Source organism: Crocodylus siamensis, chromosome 2, assembly GCF_052110815.1.
Source record: "Crocodylus siamensis isolate JL-2025a chromosome 2, ASM5211081v1, whole genome shotgun sequence".
NCBI classification, from domain to species: Eukaryota; Metazoa; Chordata; order Crocodylia; family Crocodylidae; genus Crocodylus; species Crocodylus siamensis.
In genome coordinates, this window is record NC_143396.1 from 95,479,593 (window position 1) to 95,499,486 (window position 19,894).

General features: G+C 41.0%; 1 protein-coding gene across 6 annotated transcripts in view; it reads right to left on the minus strand.

Moving 5' to 3' along the window:
- FBXW7 (F-box and WD repeat domain containing 7) overlaps positions 1 to 19,894 on the minus strand; it is a 253,244-nt gene that overhangs the window by 87,786 nt on the left and 145,564 nt on the right. The window contains exon 1 of one of the 6 annotated variants that reach the window (XM_090036398.1): positions 12,494 to 12,799. The exons of the other annotated variants lie outside the window; for them this stretch is intronic. Within the exon in view, the coding sequence (XP_089892524.1) occupies positions 12,494 to 12,640 (147 nt within the window). The 5' untranslated portion in view covers positions 12,641 to 12,799. Of the gene's footprint in view, positions 1 to 12,493; positions 12,800 to 19,894 lie in introns of those variants that run through there. 6 annotated transcript variants of the gene reach the window in all.

Below are 19,894 nucleotides of genomic sequence, written 5' to 3' on the forward strand. Positions count from 1 at the left end.
CGAGGGTACTGAAGGCACTGGCCGACATCATTGCAGAGCCGCTGGCGGGAATATTTGAATGCTCGTGGCGCATGGGTCAAGTCCCGGAGGACTGGAAAAGGGCCAATGTGGTTCCCATTTTCAAGAAGGGGAGGAAGGAGGACCCGGGCAACTATAGGCCAGTTAGTCTCACCTCCATCCTTGGCAAAGTCTTTGAAAAAATTATCAAGGCTCACATTTGTGAGAGCCTGGCAGGGCAAGTTATGCTGAGGGGAAACCAGCATGGGTTCGTGGCAGGCAGATCGTGCCTGACCAATCTAGTCTCTTTTTATGACCAGGTTACAAAACACCTCGACGCAGGAGGAGGGGTGGATGTCGTATACTTGGACTTCAGGAAGGCCTTTGATACGGTATCCCACCCCATACTGGTGAACAAGTTAAGGGGCTATGACTTGGATGACTGCATAGTCCGGTGGGTGGAGAATTGGCTGGAGGGTCGCACCCAGAGAGTCGTGGTGGATGGGTCGGTTTCGACCTGGAGGGGTGTGGGCAGTGGGGTCCCGCAGGGCTCGGTCCTTGGACCGATACTCTTTAATGTCTTCATCAGCGACTTGGATGAGGGAGTGAAATGTACTCTGTCCAAGTTTGCAGATGACACTAAGCTATGGGGCGAAGTGGACACGCCGGAGGGCAGGGAGCAGCTGCAAGCAGACCTGGACAGGTTAGACAAGTGGGCAGAAAACAACAGAATGCAGTTCAACAAGGAGAAATGCAAAGTGCTACATCTAGGGAGGAAAAATGTCCAGCACACCTACAGCCTAGGAAATGACCTGCTGGGTGGCACGGAAGTAGAAAGGGATCTTGGAGTCCTAGTGGACTCCAAGATGAACATGAGTCGGCAGTGTGACGAAACCATCAGAAAAGCCAATGGCACTTTATCGTGCATTAGCAGATGCATGACAAATAGGTCCAAGGAGGTGATATTTCCCCTCTATCAGGCGCTGGTCAGACCGCAGCTGGAGTACTGCGTGCAATTCTGGGCGCCGCACTTCATGAAGGATGCGGATAATCTGGAGAGGGTCCAGAGAAGGGCCACTCGTATGGTTAAGGGCCTGCAGGCCAAGCCCTACGAGGAGAGACTAGAGAAACTGGACCTTTTCAGCCTCCGCAAGAGAAGGTTGAGAGGCGACCTGGTGGCTGCCTATAAGTTCATCAGGGGGGCACAGAAGGGAATTGGTGAGTATTTATTCACCAAGGCGCCCCCGGGGGTTACAAGAAATAATGGCCACAAGCTAGAAGAGAGCAGATTTAGATTGGATATTAGGAGGAACTTCTTCACAGTTCGAGTGGCCAAGGCCTGGAACGGGCTCCCAAGGGAGGTGGTGCTCTCCCCTACCCTGGGGGTCTTCAAGCGAAGGCTAGATGTGTATCTAGCTGGGGTAATGTAGGCCCAGCACTCTTTCCTGCTTATGCAGGGGGTCGGACTCGATGATCTATTGAGGTCCCTTCCGACCCTAGCATCTATGAATCTAGACAGTGGCACTCAGAACACAGCTTAACCACATCCAATATTTAGTTAAAGTTTCTATCTTGACATTATTGGTTGCTTGGATCTCAGACCTATAACAACATATAGCCATGAAGACTTTCTGAAAGGCTTAGTCCAAGGAAAAGAGATGTCCTTACGTTTGCCTTTTCTCCTTGAGCAAATGTAAGGACATCTCAGCTCCGGACGTACGATGCTAGGGCAAGGATACCAGTAAGTTGATTTGTTGGCTGAGGTAGAATTCTGTAACCACTTTCAGTAAAAACCTTAGGATGGGCCTTGAACACAACCTTGTCTAGGTACAAGTCTGTAGGGGGAGCCTCAATCATAAGATTTCAATCACCCTTCTTCTAAAGCAATTGTCACCAGACAGACTTTTATATGGAAAGGGAGAGTAAAGGGGAAGTTGCTATGTGGTCAAACACTGGCACCATCAAGAGAAATGAAGATCAAAATCTCCCATTTTAAAATAGGGTGTTTTGCTGGGGAACAAATCTTTGTCAGGCCCTTCAGAAAACTCAGGACTTTCCAGTGAAAAAATATGAGCCGACTATCAACTGGGAAGATGGTGGGCTAAAACAGATACCAGGTGTGCATTCTTAAGCTCCAGCAGATACCCTAATACAGGGATAGCAGCTGACTTGTCACAGCTAAAACTTCATGCTTGACACCAGCTACAAAACCCAGTCCACTTAGGGAGGTATGGTTATTAGAGTCCTTTCTCTTGTGAATAACAGCATCTTACTTGGCATAGTGGCTCTGCTTTAAGAGCCTCCCAGCATCCAGACTGTGCACAAAGGGAGTCAAGATCTGGGTGAAGCACTTTCCCTCTGTTGTACAAAAGAATGTCCAAGACCTGGGATTCCTCCTGAGCATCAGGTCCTTGTACCAAACTATCTTTGGCCATGTAGTGATGGAACAAGGAGGAGAGCTAACAGGACAATCTGAAACAAGTCCACACCGTCTTAGCTTGCAGCGTATCAGAGAATCAGAGGTGTGGAAATGAAGGCAGACAGGACAGTTCCCCACCACTGGGTATGGAATGCAACAGTCAAGGAGCCTGAATAAAAGTCTCCCCTGGAGAACGATGGGCATTTCCTGTTGACATCCAATGCAAAAAATATTTTCAGAAAACCCAATCTCCAAAGATGGATCAGACAACTGAATATAAATCACTGAACTTGTGATAGAGGGGAATAATTTACTGAGATGGTCTGCTTTGGTATTTTGCAGTTTCAGAATTCTGCAAACAAAAATATTTATGCCAGTTACACCAGAATCATAGGTGGACAGCTTCTTTGGAAAGAGGGGCAAGTATCAACTGTCAGGATGGAATGATGTTAAACACTGTGGTGGCATTGTCCCCCTCTTCCTTCCTTTTTGGGACAAGGAAGAAACCAATAGAGAGCCCCTTTCTTCTGAGGTTAGGGGGAACTTTTTCCATGGCCTCCACGGCTAGTAAGGAAAGTACTTTTTGCAGTAGCAATAACTAAGGTGAAGGGCAGAGGTGAGTATAAAAAATAGTTCCACCACTTCGGAAAGAACTTGATACTTCTCCTCTACTTTTCTGAAGACTTGGAGACAAGTAGTTGGCATCTGCTCTGATGTGGTCTGTAATAGCTTTATTAATGGACAAGGCCACCAGGAGGGGTAGGGCTGCAATATATGATACAGTTACCACTGAAAAAAAGATCTGAGGGGTTTGAGACATGTGCATACCCACAGTGAAGTGACTGCCATATGTACATCCTAAGGGGTACTTAAATGTCTAATTCTGCTCATAACCCTTTTAAGGATCAAGTTAAAGCCAAATGGAATTTGGTTTCCCATTTTGCTTTTTTAAAAACTGAAGAAATTACACAAGCTATGATAAAAGAATGTAATTAAGATTGCAAAATCAAGTATTTCAAGTTAGGAAATGCCAGAATTAGGTTGAATGTTCCATTTCTATCTGTCCTCTTTGAACATGTGTATTAAGATACATGCCTGAGATCCAGTCTTTAACTTCATGCTCATACAGCACTTTTGTCCATATGGCCCTAGTCTCATTTGGTGAATCTGGACATGACCCAGGAATGAAACAATATTTGTTATATAGGATCTCTATTTCATCGGTTGCAGAACCTGGAAGGTGTGCAATGGACAGAACAAAAGACTGCAAGAACACAGAACGAAAGTCTAATGAATGATTAAGACAGCTTAGTACAAACCTAAAGAATAGGAGTGTATTCCTGCCTCAGTATCAGAATACTGGAACGAGAGTGAGAGTGAGCAAACCACTTAAATCAAACGATTTAATCACGATTGCATGCTCATTTTTATGTCCTTGATTTGAGGTTTCATTTCAAGGTACAACTGATTCAAGATGGGTCCCAGTGAATTAGCTTTGTAAAAAGTCAGTCATTTCATTTAAATATTTCTTTGCCTCAACTACTCAGTTGACAAATGAGGACAATATGGTCCCTCTCTCACTGCCCACAGTGATTTACGAAAATAAATTTGCTGAAGTACTGATTTGCCAGAGATGAGTACCATAAGAAATATACATTAGCAAATTAATTCCGTCTTCAAAGCAGGATTTGAATATGATATAGTAGATAAAGTATAGGACAACATATTGAACAACAAAGATAAAACAGAATTAGATAGCTGCTCATTAACTGAACACTCAACTTTTGCCCTGAGCAAGGCAAGAGTCGAGGGGAGGGATTTGTAGTCTACAGTCACAGACTAGGATTTGTAGTCTACAGTCACAGCCAGCAGTAGGTTTGAGTCGGGGGGGGGGAGGGGGGGAAAGAGGCTTGGGATACTATTTATGTCATTAAAGACAGCTACAAAGGGGCCAAATTGCAAAGGCAATGTTAATTCTGATGCTTCTTAATTTGAGTACTTGACAATGGAATTGAGTAATGTTTTTCAGCTTGGTTGTATGAGTACAATTTGATAGTCAACAATGGAATAATGCCACTCACTGTATCCAATATGAAGATTAAAATAATTCTGAACGTGATGAAAAACATTTTAATGTTAAGTTTAAAGAAAGGTTTTTTGTGTTGGCTTTAATCCTGGTCAAAAGTGGTAAGTTTAATTAATATATGTATGAGAGTTGCTCTGGAGGTGGCATTTTAGAAAAGGAATTTGTTTCACTGTGGTAATGAAGAATCACTGAATCCTCCTGAAATGGAAAGTTACTAAATCTCCTTTATTACAGATTTTTAAGACATTTGGCAGAGATGTCTCAAGTATGCTTGAACTAGCATCAGCATAGCAGGTTGGAACTAAAGGGTGTCTATACACATACACCAAGGTGGGGGAGATGTTTTAATTAGAGTGGCTCCCAGACAGCTGCTCTAATTAAAATGCAGCAGTGTCATGTATTCAGAATCCTGCATTTCAAAAGGCCATGGGGGTTCATTTGACAAGTTTTAGTTAAGGTGTCCTCGCCAACATTTTGAAATGTAGGAGGCTGAATACATGTGATGCTGCAGCACGCTGGAGCATGTCAATTAGAACGCTCTAGCAGACTCGATTAATCTGCTAATTAGATTAATTAGAATGCACCCAAATAGATTCTAGTGGTCTCTTACAGCCCTACACTTCTAGCATTCCTAATTGCCTCATATGACTCTGCAACCTCCGTATGGTTTGTTTGTATCCTTTATATAGAAAAAGAATGAAATAAGGAGGAAAAAAGGATATATTCTTTAGAGAATGCTACTGCTCCATACTCAAAGGAACATATTCAAAATTACATTGAAATCCTGCCGCTTTCTCTCCCACCCCACCAAGGAAGGAAGTGGCACTTTTGGCCAATCACCACTTTCTCATAGATCATTTTGAAAAAAAAAAATTAGAACATTTTGGGAGAAGTATGAGGGGCGGAGAAGAGAGATAAAGGAGTAAGAAAGGAAAAGATAGTGAACAATTTGGAAAGGAAAAAATAAAAAATAATTTCTTACTGTAATTTTTACATGGTCAGAATGTTACTCACGAGTTAGACCTGCTCATTTTTTCACAAATAGAGCCTTATAGGATTCCCCCCACTCCTTTCAGTTTAGCGTCCCTCTGCTGGACTGCTGTAGAAGTGCCAAATGACAACTTCCAAATCTGAAACTACACCAATTGCAGAAAAAAATCAATAAAAAGCACTGTAAATTATAGGCCTAAAAGAATAGGAACTATACCACTACATCTTCAAGTTTATAGATAGCAATGGCCTGTTGAAATCAGTGGATGCTCTCAGTTATGAGAAATCAAAAAAATTAAAGGCAAGAAAACTAACTTTCTCTTTCATATGCAGGCAGTCACTGATCTGGATATTTTTCATATTAGGCAGCCAGTAATAAGAGCGGATTCTTGGAGACTGAGGAGTAGCAAGGATCTAATGTTCAAGATAATATACATCCTTCTAAAAAACTTTTAAAACGAGTCTTTAAAAATGTATTTTAAATTCAGATGGAAAGAAGCTAAAAATATCAAAGGCTCCATCAGCTTGAGAGGGAATGTTAGTTTCAATCAGCCTGGTAAAGGAACTCTAAACTTCTGGTGACTAATCCTATGGATATTACTATGCAAAACTTACTATATAAAGTCCCTTGCAGTGCATACTTTGGTGTACCAAATGTATCTGACAATCTGTATTCTTGGATTTGAAGGAAATATTTTAGAACTTATTATTTCAAGCCTAAAATACTAAACTGTTCTTTATATATATATATATATATATATATATATAAAGAAAACAGAAGGTTTAGGTCTTCTATGCTAACCTGCTCTGGTAAATAGACATGGAACAAAACTGTAAAGAGAAATACAGGCTTTAATTTTTTTCTCTGATCAGCTCCATGAAATTGCTGTTGGGACAGGCAGGCTGGTAGTGTTGACTATACGTCTCTGCTACACAGCACAAAAAAGTCAATGGAAGGGGTGGTTGAAATAGGCACCACTGGTAAACATGCTGAAGCAGTTAGAAGGAATTGCTGTTGGTCTACTGATCCAAGTAGACTGGTGGTAATAAGTTACATGGCTTCCTTGTTGACTAACACCAGAAGTAACGTGGTAAAATGCAAGGGCAGGATGAGCTAGGCCAAACTGATACACAGGAATTAATATGAGCGCCAGAAGAGATGCATGCAGAATCCATAATACACTCTAAAAGTGTTCTCGGGTGAAAATGCTGTGATTCCACTTAATCTGAAGTTTGAAGTACCTAATTTTACCCCATATAGCACACTATTGTAGGGCATCGTTCATGCCCTATTTTTGAAATGCTAAACAGGAAAAAAAAAACCCCAGCAACTTACATGTAGGTAACTAAGGCCTGGGGTCTCTGAATCTACACACTGGATTGGGGGCCGCACACTGGCCTTGACCCTGTGTACTTCCAGTGCAATGGCTCTGGGGTCTGGATCTGGCATACCCAGCCCCTTAGCTACTGTGGGATCCCTGACTAAGTGTATGGCCCCAGTGGCAGCATGCTGGTTCTAGAGCCACATAGCAGGGCTTGATCCAGCATGACAGCACTGAGGCTGACTGGCGACCCTGGGAACCTGTACTGGTTCTAGAGCCACATGCCAATTCTGGGTGCACAAAATCCAGGACTGCACACTGGCTCTGGTGCCTGGATTTGATGCGTCTAGCTCCTGAGCTAGCACAGTGGTCTCCAACTTGCTGCATGGCCCCAGAGTCAGCATGCTGGTGCTGGAGCCATGTGGCATGGCCCAATACTGAATACTTGTGCTAGGGACAATCAGTGACTCTATGACCCTGTGCTGGCTCTGGAGCCACATGCCAGGTGTAGGTGCACCAAATTCAGGACCACATGCTGGCTCTGGAGCTGTGCACCTGGCATGTTGGTCCAGAGCCAATGTGGAGTCCTGGACTCACTGTGCAGCCCTAGCATTGGCATGTGGAATCAGGCTTAGTCATGTAGCTCCAGTACCAGTACGCTAGCATGGGGCAACATGGCATGTCTGGGGCCCCGTGTTAGCTCTGAAGCCACATGTAGGGGCCAGGTCTGCCAAAGCCAGGACTGTGCACCCCAGAGACAGCATGGGGTCCCAGGCTTAGTGTGCCAGGTCTATCCCGTTACATAGCTCTGCAGCAAGGACATAGGGCAGGCCCTGGCACTCTGATTGAGAACAAATCCTGTGTGCCAGCCCCTCTGACATGTGTTTGGGGAGAGGGGCTCCTCTTGGGCCTTGACATTTGGTGGGTGGGGGTGCACAGAAGGGGCGGACCAGTGGCAGTGTTAACTGCCATACCTTCCAGAGCTGCAACAGTCAATGCTAGCACCACCCCACCACCAAATATGTGCACCTGTTGATAACCCTTTTCTTTGCATATAATGCATAACCACATTTTTCGCAGCTGGTTTTTGGGAAAAGGTGCGAGTTATATGTGAGAAAATATGGTACCTGTTGAATGGAAATTTACTGAGGATGCGAATGTAACAGCATTCTCTTACATGGCAAAACAAGTAAACTGGGGTTGAGTAAAGTAGTGATCCAGAAAGAGTCTAAACTCAAAGAAGAGTGAAAGAAAAATAAAGCCTGTAATCTGCTCCTCTGTGTTGAAATGAATATGTCTAATCTATGTGCAGAACAGTGGATGTCCATACATTAGAAGCAACGTATGTAAACCAAGATGTTTAAAAAGGATAAGAAATATGTTTAAGTAATAATTTATCCAATTTTAAATACAAATTTTTAAAAGGTGTATGTGTGATCAAAGCTATACTTAACAGCATATGAATGTATTTTATATCACCACAAATAGAATTTTTGACACTGGAAATGAAAACATCCTTTAAATGAGTAATTTATAATCCAAAGACCAAATCATACAAGGTGCAAACAGCACACGGCAAGAGAGGGAAGGGGGAAGGGTGTTACTCTTGGAGTACTCAGAGGGTTATTTGGCCTCAACGGGAGGAGAGATTTTATTAAAAATCTAAATTTGGTAAAATATTTACCTTTTATATGCATGTAAAAAATTGTGGTTATTTTCATTATTGTGTACAGTACACTATTAATACTCTATTTCTGACAGAATAAGCACTGAAAATGAGCAAGTTTATTAACACCATTTTCAGGTAGGAGCACTACATGGTACACAAATCATATTCTATAATAGTACTATATCAAGTCATCTGAAGTAAAACAATGTTTACTTGCATGCAATTGTAGCCGAGTTGTTCACTTCCCAACTGTAAATCATTCTTAGTCTCATTACACTTTGTATAGAAACTAAATTAATATGCTGGAAAAGACAACACAATACCATTTAGGAGCAAGAATACTGAGATTTAACTTTAAATATATGCTCCCATAAAGATAAAACTGAATGGGAATAGTTCCAAGTGGCAGATGAAATATTGTACTTCTAAATTCATATATTATGCATGGCTATTTTAAAAAGTACATTTATTTTAAAAGTTAGGCATGGTTAAATCCTGCAGAATAATTAAGTGCTAGGTAATATTCAGAATGAATGATAAAGAACTATGTCAGTTCATACTAGAATAGTTTTTATTAAAATGTTTATACAGAATATTTCAATTAAAGATAGCACCACACTAACATTCTCTATTAAACAACAGCATACTGGTTTCTCTAGTGATGGACCTTAGGGAAAACAAGCTAAGCTTGAATATTGTTTTGTTATATTCTTTTGGATCATGCAGTCATCTTGCTTATTTCCATGTGCTAAACGGTTTTATCTTTGTCCTGAATCTTGGATAGTTATTAGAAGTATTTTAAATCCAGCTTTTACTCAACCAGAGTACCCTAATAAAATACAGGTTGGCAGGCTGTTATGTCCTGTTATCATTTATAGTCAGCTGCTTAATAGAAGCTGAATATAACTAACGCAAGAGGTGCACAAGATATGAATTATAAGGTCTCACAGCAGAAATATTTTCACTCCCAGGGATCACAGTATACATTTTTTAGATGTTTTAGTTGGTTTTATATAACCCAAAGGGAATACAAAATTGACTACAAAAAAGAAGGAAGTTGATCATAAATTAAGTTGTGACAAAGTTTGAATAAATCAGCACAACACAAAGCATAAAAATATCATCATTTAAAAATTCATTATGGAAAGTTTTTAAAAACAAATAATATTTGCAAATATTGTTACAGTGTTTTATGATCAGCATTAAAGTTAATTTCAATTTCTTCATGTTCAAAAAGTGTCACAGAAGTTGCTTTAGAAAAAAACCCTTATTTGCAATGTCATAACACAAATAAACATTAATGTTAAAACTTAATATTAGCATGAAAAACTACTAGTGCCTTTAATGAAGTGATAAAATTGTAATATATCTAAATTAAACCTATTCAACAGCATTGTATGTGTTTTCTGTACTTCAATAAAGAATTTATGTCCTTTGTGAGGACTCTAGGTTTTGAAACATTAGAAAAATCAGAACAGTCTGAATAAAACCTATTTCTTCTCTATAGAACGTCACAGAACATGTTTAACATATAAATTTTGCCACCATTTGTAATGAAGTGAAAACTCAGGTATCCAAACTTGAAGTAAGCATTTAATATGCAGCATTTCTGAAAAAAAATGAAAATATAGAGAGAGAGAGAGATTGTATATAGGTGCATACATTTACACCCACACACTGCACCATTATTATTTATAAAGAATACAGGGGACAGACAATCGTAGTGAGATATAGAACAGCTTTGTTACTAGGTATGAGAGCAAAGGGAAGGAAATATCTTTCTTCTTATCAGTGATCACTACATTAGTTTTACAAAAGAAATGATGGTTACATTCAGTGGCACAATGATGTGGCCAGTTGCCTGGGGCACAGCAGCTGTGGTGACTTCCAGTTGCTGCCATGTCACTGGTGCTACTGCAATTGCGATCATAATTATAATTGCATGGCTGCCAGGAGCAGCCGGTTTTTTTCACCTTTCCTCTCCCTCCAGTTGACACTCAAGGCAGTTGCCCCAGTCGTTCAGCCCTAGTTACATCACTGTTTACATTACAAATTATACATTTTTTAAATTTGTGTTTGGAAATCAACTAAATTTATAGTTCCAGTGTTTTCCAACTTAGTTTTATTTGACTAATTGGACAAAGTTCAATCTAATAGTTTTCAGGTACTTGGCAAAACCCATGATGTGCAGCATTCTCATTAAACAAGACTCCTTAAACGAGAGGTAGGGCAGCTTAGCTGAACATTTAAATTGATTGCTTTTGGAATTATGAGTCTTTCCCAAAATGAATTTTTAATGACTTTACATATTTGTGATGTTAAAATTTCTTTTCCCACCAAGGAAATATTTGTTTTTTTCCCCTGAACGATTTGTATCTTTTCTTGAGGTAGCAATTTAAAAACTGTCAACATAATGACTGCAACAATACCCAGTTTCAAAAAACAGTAAGAGAACTTACCGCGTATTTCTCCTGAATTAGGAGGAAAATCTTTTTCCCATACAATTGTGTCCTATGGTACCCAGAATAACATCTTGAGACATATAGAAAAATTAGAAGTGATAGCCAAACAGATCTGTATTTTACCACACTTATTTTGCAACCAAACATTATATTTGTCTTCTATTGTGGAAGAACTCCTATATCAATAAGGAAGAGCAGACTCAGCCTGCACTCTCATATTTGCAAAAATCTCCTTCTTCACTGTTCAGTGAACTGACATATCATTCAAAATAAATTTCCTATTTTCTGAACTATGAAGTCATTGAGCCATTAAAGAAAAAAATGGTAGGAATATGCTGGAATGTATTTTTTTTTTTAAATTGTGCAGGCTTCAAAGCATACTCACAGTTCTAATATACGGAATAATCTTCTTGGTCAGATGTGCTAAGCAATCTGTTTCCAAAACTAGTTAAAAAAAAGCTTATTAAAAATACTACTATAAATCTGATATTTAATTAACTCTAGAAGTCCTCTACCAAAAGAAAAATATTTTAAAATTAAGATACAAATGTATAATACTTGCAAAAGTAGGGCCAAATTTATATGAGATCAGGTAATAAACTCAGCACTTTTATTCAATTTTTAGAAACCCTCAGACTGAAAAGCAGTAAACCTTTTTATTTTAAAATCTGTTTAAGAGTTTAGTAAAAATTGGTTCGTTTCAGGGGTAATAAAAATGTTGATTTGAATTAAAAAAGTATGAACTGAGCAGCAGTAAACCAAGGACTTTGGAGAGTATAAAGTTAATTTGGAAATATTCACTACTTCTAGAAATTATTGATAGCTAAGTATTTTAGCAAGAATTTAGTTTAAGTGACTTATTTTCTTTCAGAAAATGTGCTTTATAACAACTTTATTAACACAAGTATTGAGGCTGTAGTATAAGACCTCTGGTAGTTTGACAGTCTAGGATCGTCTATATATAAACTATATTGCAACCTCCACATAGTAACATGCTATTTTTATTTTCTGTAACAGCAAAAATGTTATCTCCATTATTGTGAATTACAAAAGTATTTTAATTAAAGTTTAAGAAATCTTACCAAAACCTTTCTAAACATTAAAACAATTTAAGAGTTTTGAAAGTTCATACTTTTGTAACTTACACATACTAAAGCAATTCAGAACTGCACGCAAAAGATTTCAGGATAAAACTAAAACTAAAGCATCTGAATGCAGAATAAAATTATATATTTAAAAGGTAAAAGATTTTTTACTTAGTTTTATAGAGTGCATGCAACTGTGTGCCATCTCTATGCAATTTATCACAAGAAGATCTATGCTAGGTCCTTTTAAATGCTTAATACTTTTATGGCACCATATGTAGAATTTTATTAACAAAAAAACTGAAGCCATCATTACTGCAATCAAGTGTTATTTTGAGCATGTAGAGACAACTACACTACAGATTTAAGTACGACTGTGCGGACTGAAAAACACCATGACAAAGCATAGTACCCCAAGCCAAGCAATGTAAGAGTCTATATTTTTTTTTTAAATTATACTCACCCGCCTACGGCAAAAAGGGAGGCCCTGGGCAATGATGCTGATGCTAAATATCTTCATCACAGTTTGGTGTGGCAAAGGCTCTTTCATACTTTTGAAATCAACAGGAACCAACCCATGATTTAGGGCAGGTTTTCCTGGTTTTGACATTTTGTGGTTCTTGCTTAGTCATACAGAAATTAGTAAAGCAATGGCACTGCTAAAATCTTTTAAAAGCAGAATTGCATGATTTCTCTAAAAATAAAGAGTTCAAAGTGGTCTGCCTGTTGCCTTTGTCTTTCAACCTTCTCCTGCCAAGTTTCCTGACCTGTCTGCTGCTTAGTGAAGTGCAAGCTATCCTAGTATAGACAGGAATTGCGAACAACTAATGTGAAAGCAGACTGCTCCTGCCAATCAAACAGGTGGTGGACCTCCCATGCAATGTCATTAAGGCATCCTTTTCTGAAATTGATATGAGATTTATTTGAAAAAAAAAAAAATCACAACTGCTTTGAGTTTTAATGGCCAAACCAACTCACAAAAGGACTTTTCTGAAAATGATTTCACAAATCTACATTGCCCTTTCAGAGTGTAAGGCAGCAAAATGAAGCTCAAATCATGTATAGTAGGTGCACATGATCAATCCCAGTTGTTTGTACGCAAAAGGTGCTTCTTTTATAATTCCCTGGTTTAAATGATGATTGCTGGTCAAATAAAATACAAGATTTTCTAATAATGTTGCTATTTTTAGTTACAATTCACACTATACACAATATTACCAATTCAGAATTTAAAATGAATGAAGCCTCCTCAAACATCAGAAGAATGTCTATCAAATCACAAACATTGTGCTCTTGTCTATCTTTTTTTTTTAATCTCCTTCTGCTCCAGCCCTCCCAAAACATGTGCTAGTAGGTATACACTCAGATGGTCTAGAAAATTAATATTACCCTCTCTCCCAGGGTTTTTAATAATAAGCTTTCGGTCCCTGTTGAAGGAGCTCTCACTGGCTAACAAATAGTGCAGTTTCCACTTTTCTTCCAAACTTCCGAATTCCATGTCCATGCAACTCCACTTGCCTGTGACCCAGACAAGAAGCTAATTCCGTTCCACCAACAATTACTCCTACCTGTCTACACATTATTTCTGCTCCCCCCCAGAATCTCTCTCCCTAGCTTACAGTAGCAACTGCAGTGGAGTCCTCTTGCCCCCTTGCCAGGGTGAGACTGGAGCAGGCCTAGCATTGCCAAGATTTCAGAGGACAGGAGGGGAACAAAGCAAACTCCAGTTTCAAAGAAAAGCAGAGGCATCTTTAATTCATTTTGCTTCTTCCTGCCCACTTATGGAAGTGTCCTCAGTTCCTGAGAGGGAGAAGGGGAGCACTGCCTGCTGTTGCTTAGGGAGCAGAAAAGGAGAAAAGCCCAGATGGGATCTTCCCCTAGGGCAAAGCTGAAATTTCCCGGAGAACTGAAGCTTTTCATGTGCTTTGACCCTAGACAAAACTTAACAAGTTTTGGTAGGAAAAACCGTTACATTTCAGGTATAATATTCATACGTATTATATAAACCCTTATATTTTTGCAACCAGTTTACTTTCATTTGAAAACCAAATTTAACTTTCACTATTGAAATGTTTGTTATGACTTAACCATGTTGACATGGTCATTTCCACTCCCTGGACATCTGTTATACCAAAGCATATTTTGTTTTACCAAACCATGTTACTGGAATTTGCGAAGCCTTCCTGAAGAGTCATTTAAACGCTTTCAACATGTCATATGAAACTGCTGATAAAAGATGCAGCAAACAGTGACAGCAACAATGAACTGGGACAGCATAGGTTGAAATGCAGGGGTGGAATGACCTTTAAGGACGCTTAGGCCTTGTCTATGCTTTACATGGTTCTGCCAGCAGACAGCAGCTACCACTGCCAAGCTGCCCAAGTGCATACATATCCATGCACTTCTGGCAGCTCCACTTCAGCAGATGTGCCAGCAGAGCGCAAAGTGCAACCCAGGGAGGCACCAGCTGCTAAAAGCTGTTACAGCCAATTGAAGGGCAAGCGTGTCTACACACATGGCTCTGTTGGCTACAGAAGCCTTCTTTCACTAGAAAGAAGTGGTTAACTGTCAGCAGAAATGGGAGATTCTGTGAGAGAGGAAATCTGAAATGTAAGTACACTTTCAAGTACAGGCAGCAGAATTTGACTTCTGTTGGCAGAACACTGGAGTGTGGACTGGGTCTCCCCGTGGGCACAACTCAGCAACAACAGTTAATTATTTAATGGTGATAAAAGGGCTCTAATAACACCTGAAAGCTTGAACCCTGGTACTATGACTCAAACAACCCTATTAAAATATACCAGTGGGAATCTCCCTGTCCCTGCTCAAAGAAAAAAAAAGCAAAAAACCACCAAACACTGCCCCGCCAACCCTGCCCCCCCTGAAAACAACCCCCACAAACTATGCTTGTTGGAACATAATTATATTTTACCTTCATTAAACTTAAGGGCCTTTACTACCTCTTTTTTTTTTTTTTTAAACTTAAAGCTATCAAACACCCAAGTGTTTTACTTGGTCCAAGAACAACTTAATTTTTTGCCTTTAAATGACTGTATTTATCTGATATATAATACCTCACCATTAAAAAGATGTGGACCAGTGCCAAATAGTGAAGTAGTTTAAGTTATAGCTTTTCCACTTTTAAATGTTCTTATTGGTAGAGTACCCTCATCCTAGTTTCTATTGTACAGTCACTATAAATTATAATAGCTATTGCATTCTCAACTGATGCTTTACAGAAGCATGACTGGAATGCACTTCACTGATTCTTTGATGCATTGTATTTTTCTTGTGCATAACAAATATCAGGCTTTTTTCACTGGAGAAAGTTAGCAAGGTGTCAAGGGTTCTGAATGTTTCTCAGGTATGTTTTGCCAAGCTGAGAAGCTAAGGGAAGTACAGGTATGATATTTTTCCCATAAAGCACAAGAGAGCAGTGGGGACAAGAACAAAAAAAACACAAAAATGAAATCAAAACCATACTTATATATCATAAAGGCTTACATTTTAATTTATTTGCCCCAAAATGCTTTGTGTCTCAGGCAAAATACTAACTGAACTCATGTAGTTTCAAACACCCTTTTTTTTCTGTTCTTTCAGGTTTATTATACACTACTGGACTCCCTATAAGCATATTTGTAATTTGTATTAGTAGCGAAGTTGTACTGTAGTACAGTGATGCTCTGGGGCCCTGAACTGCACTTGACATTATACAAACACATAATACAAGAAAGTCCTTGCTCTAAATATAGTATAGTCTAATTTAGAGGCGGGCAATTATTTTGGGTGGAGGGCTGCTTATTGAGTTTTGGCAAGCCATCGAGGGCCGCATGACAGGCAGCCCAGGGCAGATTAATACTAATTTTCTAATATTTTAGGGGCCCCGCAGGCCAAATAGAATGGCTTGGCGGGCCACACCTGGCCTGCAGGCTGCATTTTGCCCACCTCTAGTCTAATTTAAAAAGTAAGCAGATATAACAAGCAGAGGGGACAAAAATGAAGAGGGATATTTATCATAACGGTGATAGGAATATTACACACACCGGCCATTACAGACACACCCAGAGGAAAGCTGAAAATCTGCATGTGAATGCTTTCACACGTCTAAAACTCAGAACCTAAATAAAGTGGCCTGGTCTTCATAGATTCTCTAAACGTCTAATCAGGAGTCCAACTTCAGCTTTTCATATCTGAAGATAGTTTGTCAGCAGTTGATCTCTGCATTATATTGAGTCACACCCTTGAACCAGACAGTTCTCAACTATTTCTTTTCCTGGGCGGATCAATCAGGAGACTAGTATTTCAAAGAAGACAAAGCCCAAAAAGTAACACAACTTTGAAATTCTTCAATCTAAAATTAGGACGATTAAAGCTCCTTATTAGGACAATTTATTCATTTTAACGGAATAAAAGAAATATGAGATGGACTTAGTCTTTTAGCATATCTGACCAGAAAAGTTAGATTAAAACATTATGCAGAGTTTATCAAAATCATGTAGAGATAAATAAATCAATTTCTAATCTCTTTGAAATCTCCCATTATCCTTTTTTTGACTTAAATAACTTTGGCTACCAAATATTTTAATGTTATTTTTTTATCAGTGTTGCTAGAAGTTACAGAAGCATGACAGTACAAAAACCAGTATGTATTTTTCTTTAGAAAAAACTGAAAAATTCATCCTTTGCAGGGACAGGAATATTGAAAAGAACAATACATGCTATCCGAGAGTTCTTATCATTGGTGAACAGCTGCCCTCAAAAGGAGAAAACAGAGTACTACAACATTTTAAAATGCAACTGCATCAATATAAAAGTAGAAAGATAGACAGCAACCATGGTTTGCATTTTTATTATATACTTAGTGAGAAATTCTGGAAAGCCTTTGATTTCTTATATATGCGTCCTGTAAGCACACTGTACGTAGTCTTATACCCCCCTCCCAACCCCTCCTCCCTACATGGCTCAATCACTAAACTTATGTACCAAACCAGACTTTCAATTTTGCTGAGGATAAGTCTTTAGTAGATATAATACCTTGTTGACAAACTACCAATAATAAAGTTTTAGTACTCTTAACATTAGCTAATGTGTTACCATTTCCAAACTTATAAGTATGAAAGTGCATTAATATTAGTATATTAATACCACCACCTTGCTCACTAGACAGTAGGGTTCTGCGAAATTTCAACAGGTGCTTCGTTTTGAAGCTGTTTTGACTTGTTTTGAGCTTGAAAGAGCAAAATCAAAATGAAACGAAGGGCTTCGAAACAGCTTTGAAACTAAACAGGGCACTCAAAACATTTTGAAAGTTTTGAAATGTTTAGTTTCAAAGCCAGCTTGCTTGCAGCTAAACAGAAACTAAGGCAAGGGAGGGGAAAGAGGGGGAAAGGACTGCTTTGGTATTGACATCTAGCTCTGGGTTCGATTCCCCAGCTCTCCTATCATTTCCCCAGCTCTTCCAGAGGGGTGTGGGCCCCTGATCTGCACATGGGGTTTCAGGAGGCTGCCACTGTAGGCTGGGGCATGCGGTGGCTGTGGAAGGATGTGGGGAGCCATGGGGTGTGTGGGTAGGTGTGGGTGGATTAGGGGAGACTGTGCAAGGTGTCACCAGCAGTAGCAGGGGCTGTCAGGGTCACAAGGGCCTCTTGGAAGAGCCCCACTGCACAGCACAGCCTCCCACACTGCAGCTGTCACCCAAGGTCCAGCACTTCTCAGCCTGAACAGTCCCAGCTGCCTGACAGAGCGCGGAGCCACGTAGCACCCTGCTGACCCTGGCCACACTTGCACAATGGGGCAGTAGCAGTGTGGGTGCCAGGTGGCCAGGGCCTGTTCCTGCTGCCCTGTGCTGTGTGGGGGGCACTCTGTCAAGAGGCCCCAGTGACCCCAACAGCAGCTGCTACTGCTGTTGAGTGTGGGGATTTTCTTTTTCTTTTTTTTTTTAATTGCCAGGGGTCAGGCGGTGATTGGGAGGCTTGGGGAACAGGCAGGGATCGGGCTGGCAAGGGTCCTCTCATCATCCCCTCCCACCTCCTCTAGCCCCTACTTACCAGCACAGAGCCCAGGTCCAGCTCCCTGCAGCTGGCACACTGCTTGCTAGGGCTGCACGAAGCTTTAGTTGCCAATTTGATTCGCCAGAGATTCGACCCACTTCAGCAGCCAAATCTCTGAATCAGGAGACCCTTTAATCTCTCGAAATCAAATTAGAACCCTCTGAATTGATTCAGAGAGATTCGACGATTCAGACAAACACAGCTTTATATGTTTTTCCTACATACCTCAAGGTACCAGGTGGCTCGTGAAAGCTGAGATGGTAGGGTGGATGGAGTGTCCCACAGGAGCGTGGACGGGTTCCCAGTCCACTCAGTGGTGGACCCAGAAGTGAACCAGAAGCACTTCTGGTCCACTTCCAGGTCCAACACAGAGTGCATGGGGGAACCCCCCCTCCCCCTCCCAGCTTGGCGACTGGTGCCTCCTGGGTCTGGGGGGGCACCCAAGGTCTCCCTGCAGCTGATGGCTGAGCTGGGGGAATGAGTGTCCCCCATGTGCTCGGCAGCAGACTTGGAAGTGGATCGGAAGTATTTCTGGTCCATTTCTAGGTCTGCCACCAAGCATGCAGGGGACCCTCCCTGCACTCCTGTAGGATGCTCCACCCCCCCCCCCCCCAATCTCAGCATTCATGAGCTGCACCTGATACCTCGAGATGCGTAGAAAACAACATTTAAAGCTGTGTCTATGGCTGAATCACTTATTCTCTGAATTTGAATCAAAACTTCGGATTTGACTGAATAGAAACGGGACAGTGATCCGAATCAACAAATCGAATCACTGTCCCCTGAATCAGGCTGAATCTGAATCCAGATGGCCCACTTCACACACCCCTGCTGCCCGCTCTGAGTGGGCAGGCAGTGTGCTTCAGCACTGGAGTGAGGGCCAACCAAAGAGATGTTTTGGCTAGCTTCCAGAATATCTCTGTGAAGGACCCGAGCCTCTGGTTTCCTTAGGCACTGTGCCCTGCCCTGCTTTTTTCACCCGGGGTATTTTTGACCCCTGGATACCCAGCAGTCTAATTTTGCCCCTGCGCTGAAGATCTGCAGCCCGGGGAACCTTTTTTTTTGTTCCCGCACTTGACTCTTGCAGTGTCTCAAAGGGCTTTAAAATACTGCACAACTGAATGTAGCTGAAGTGCTGATAGTCTATATATTTATGGACAAAGTATAAAAACATTAATTTGTACTTAGTTTTAACTTATGACAGAGTATAAGGGGAGGGGGGAGCTCAAACTTTCTTCCCTTGAAACTCTGGTTGCGATCCTGATTCCCACAATCCTTCCAGTTGTGCCTAAAAACCATACCTGGTTAGGGTGATAGAAGGGGCTGGGTTCTAATGAACAGAGGCTATTAACATGGAATTCCATGGAAAACATGGCAAGACTGAAGAAAGCTGCTGATGCAGATGCTGCTGAATGAGGGCAATAGTGATGTGTAGGGGGCACACGGTGGTGCATCTGCACCCCCTGACAGGCAGCACTCCCCGCTTAGGCGATGGGCAGAGGGGGCAGGCAGGAGCACCAGTGCTCTCCCCCCCCACCCCACGAGTGCTGGCTGGGGAGTGGGGGTGCTGGATGAAGCCAGCACTTCTGGGTCAGTGCGATCAGCTGCAGGGGCCACCCCCCCCCCCCCCAGTCGCTGACTGGCCGCTGGGGGAGCATACTACCCTGGACAGAAACAGGATTTTAATACAAGGCATGTCGAAGCAGGAACCAGCACTGCAGGAGTTGCCACACCCCACTGCCAGGCAGGTCATGCTGTGCAAGCAGCAGCTGGGGACTTTTTTTAAATTTAAAAGTCCCCAATCAAGTAAGAAT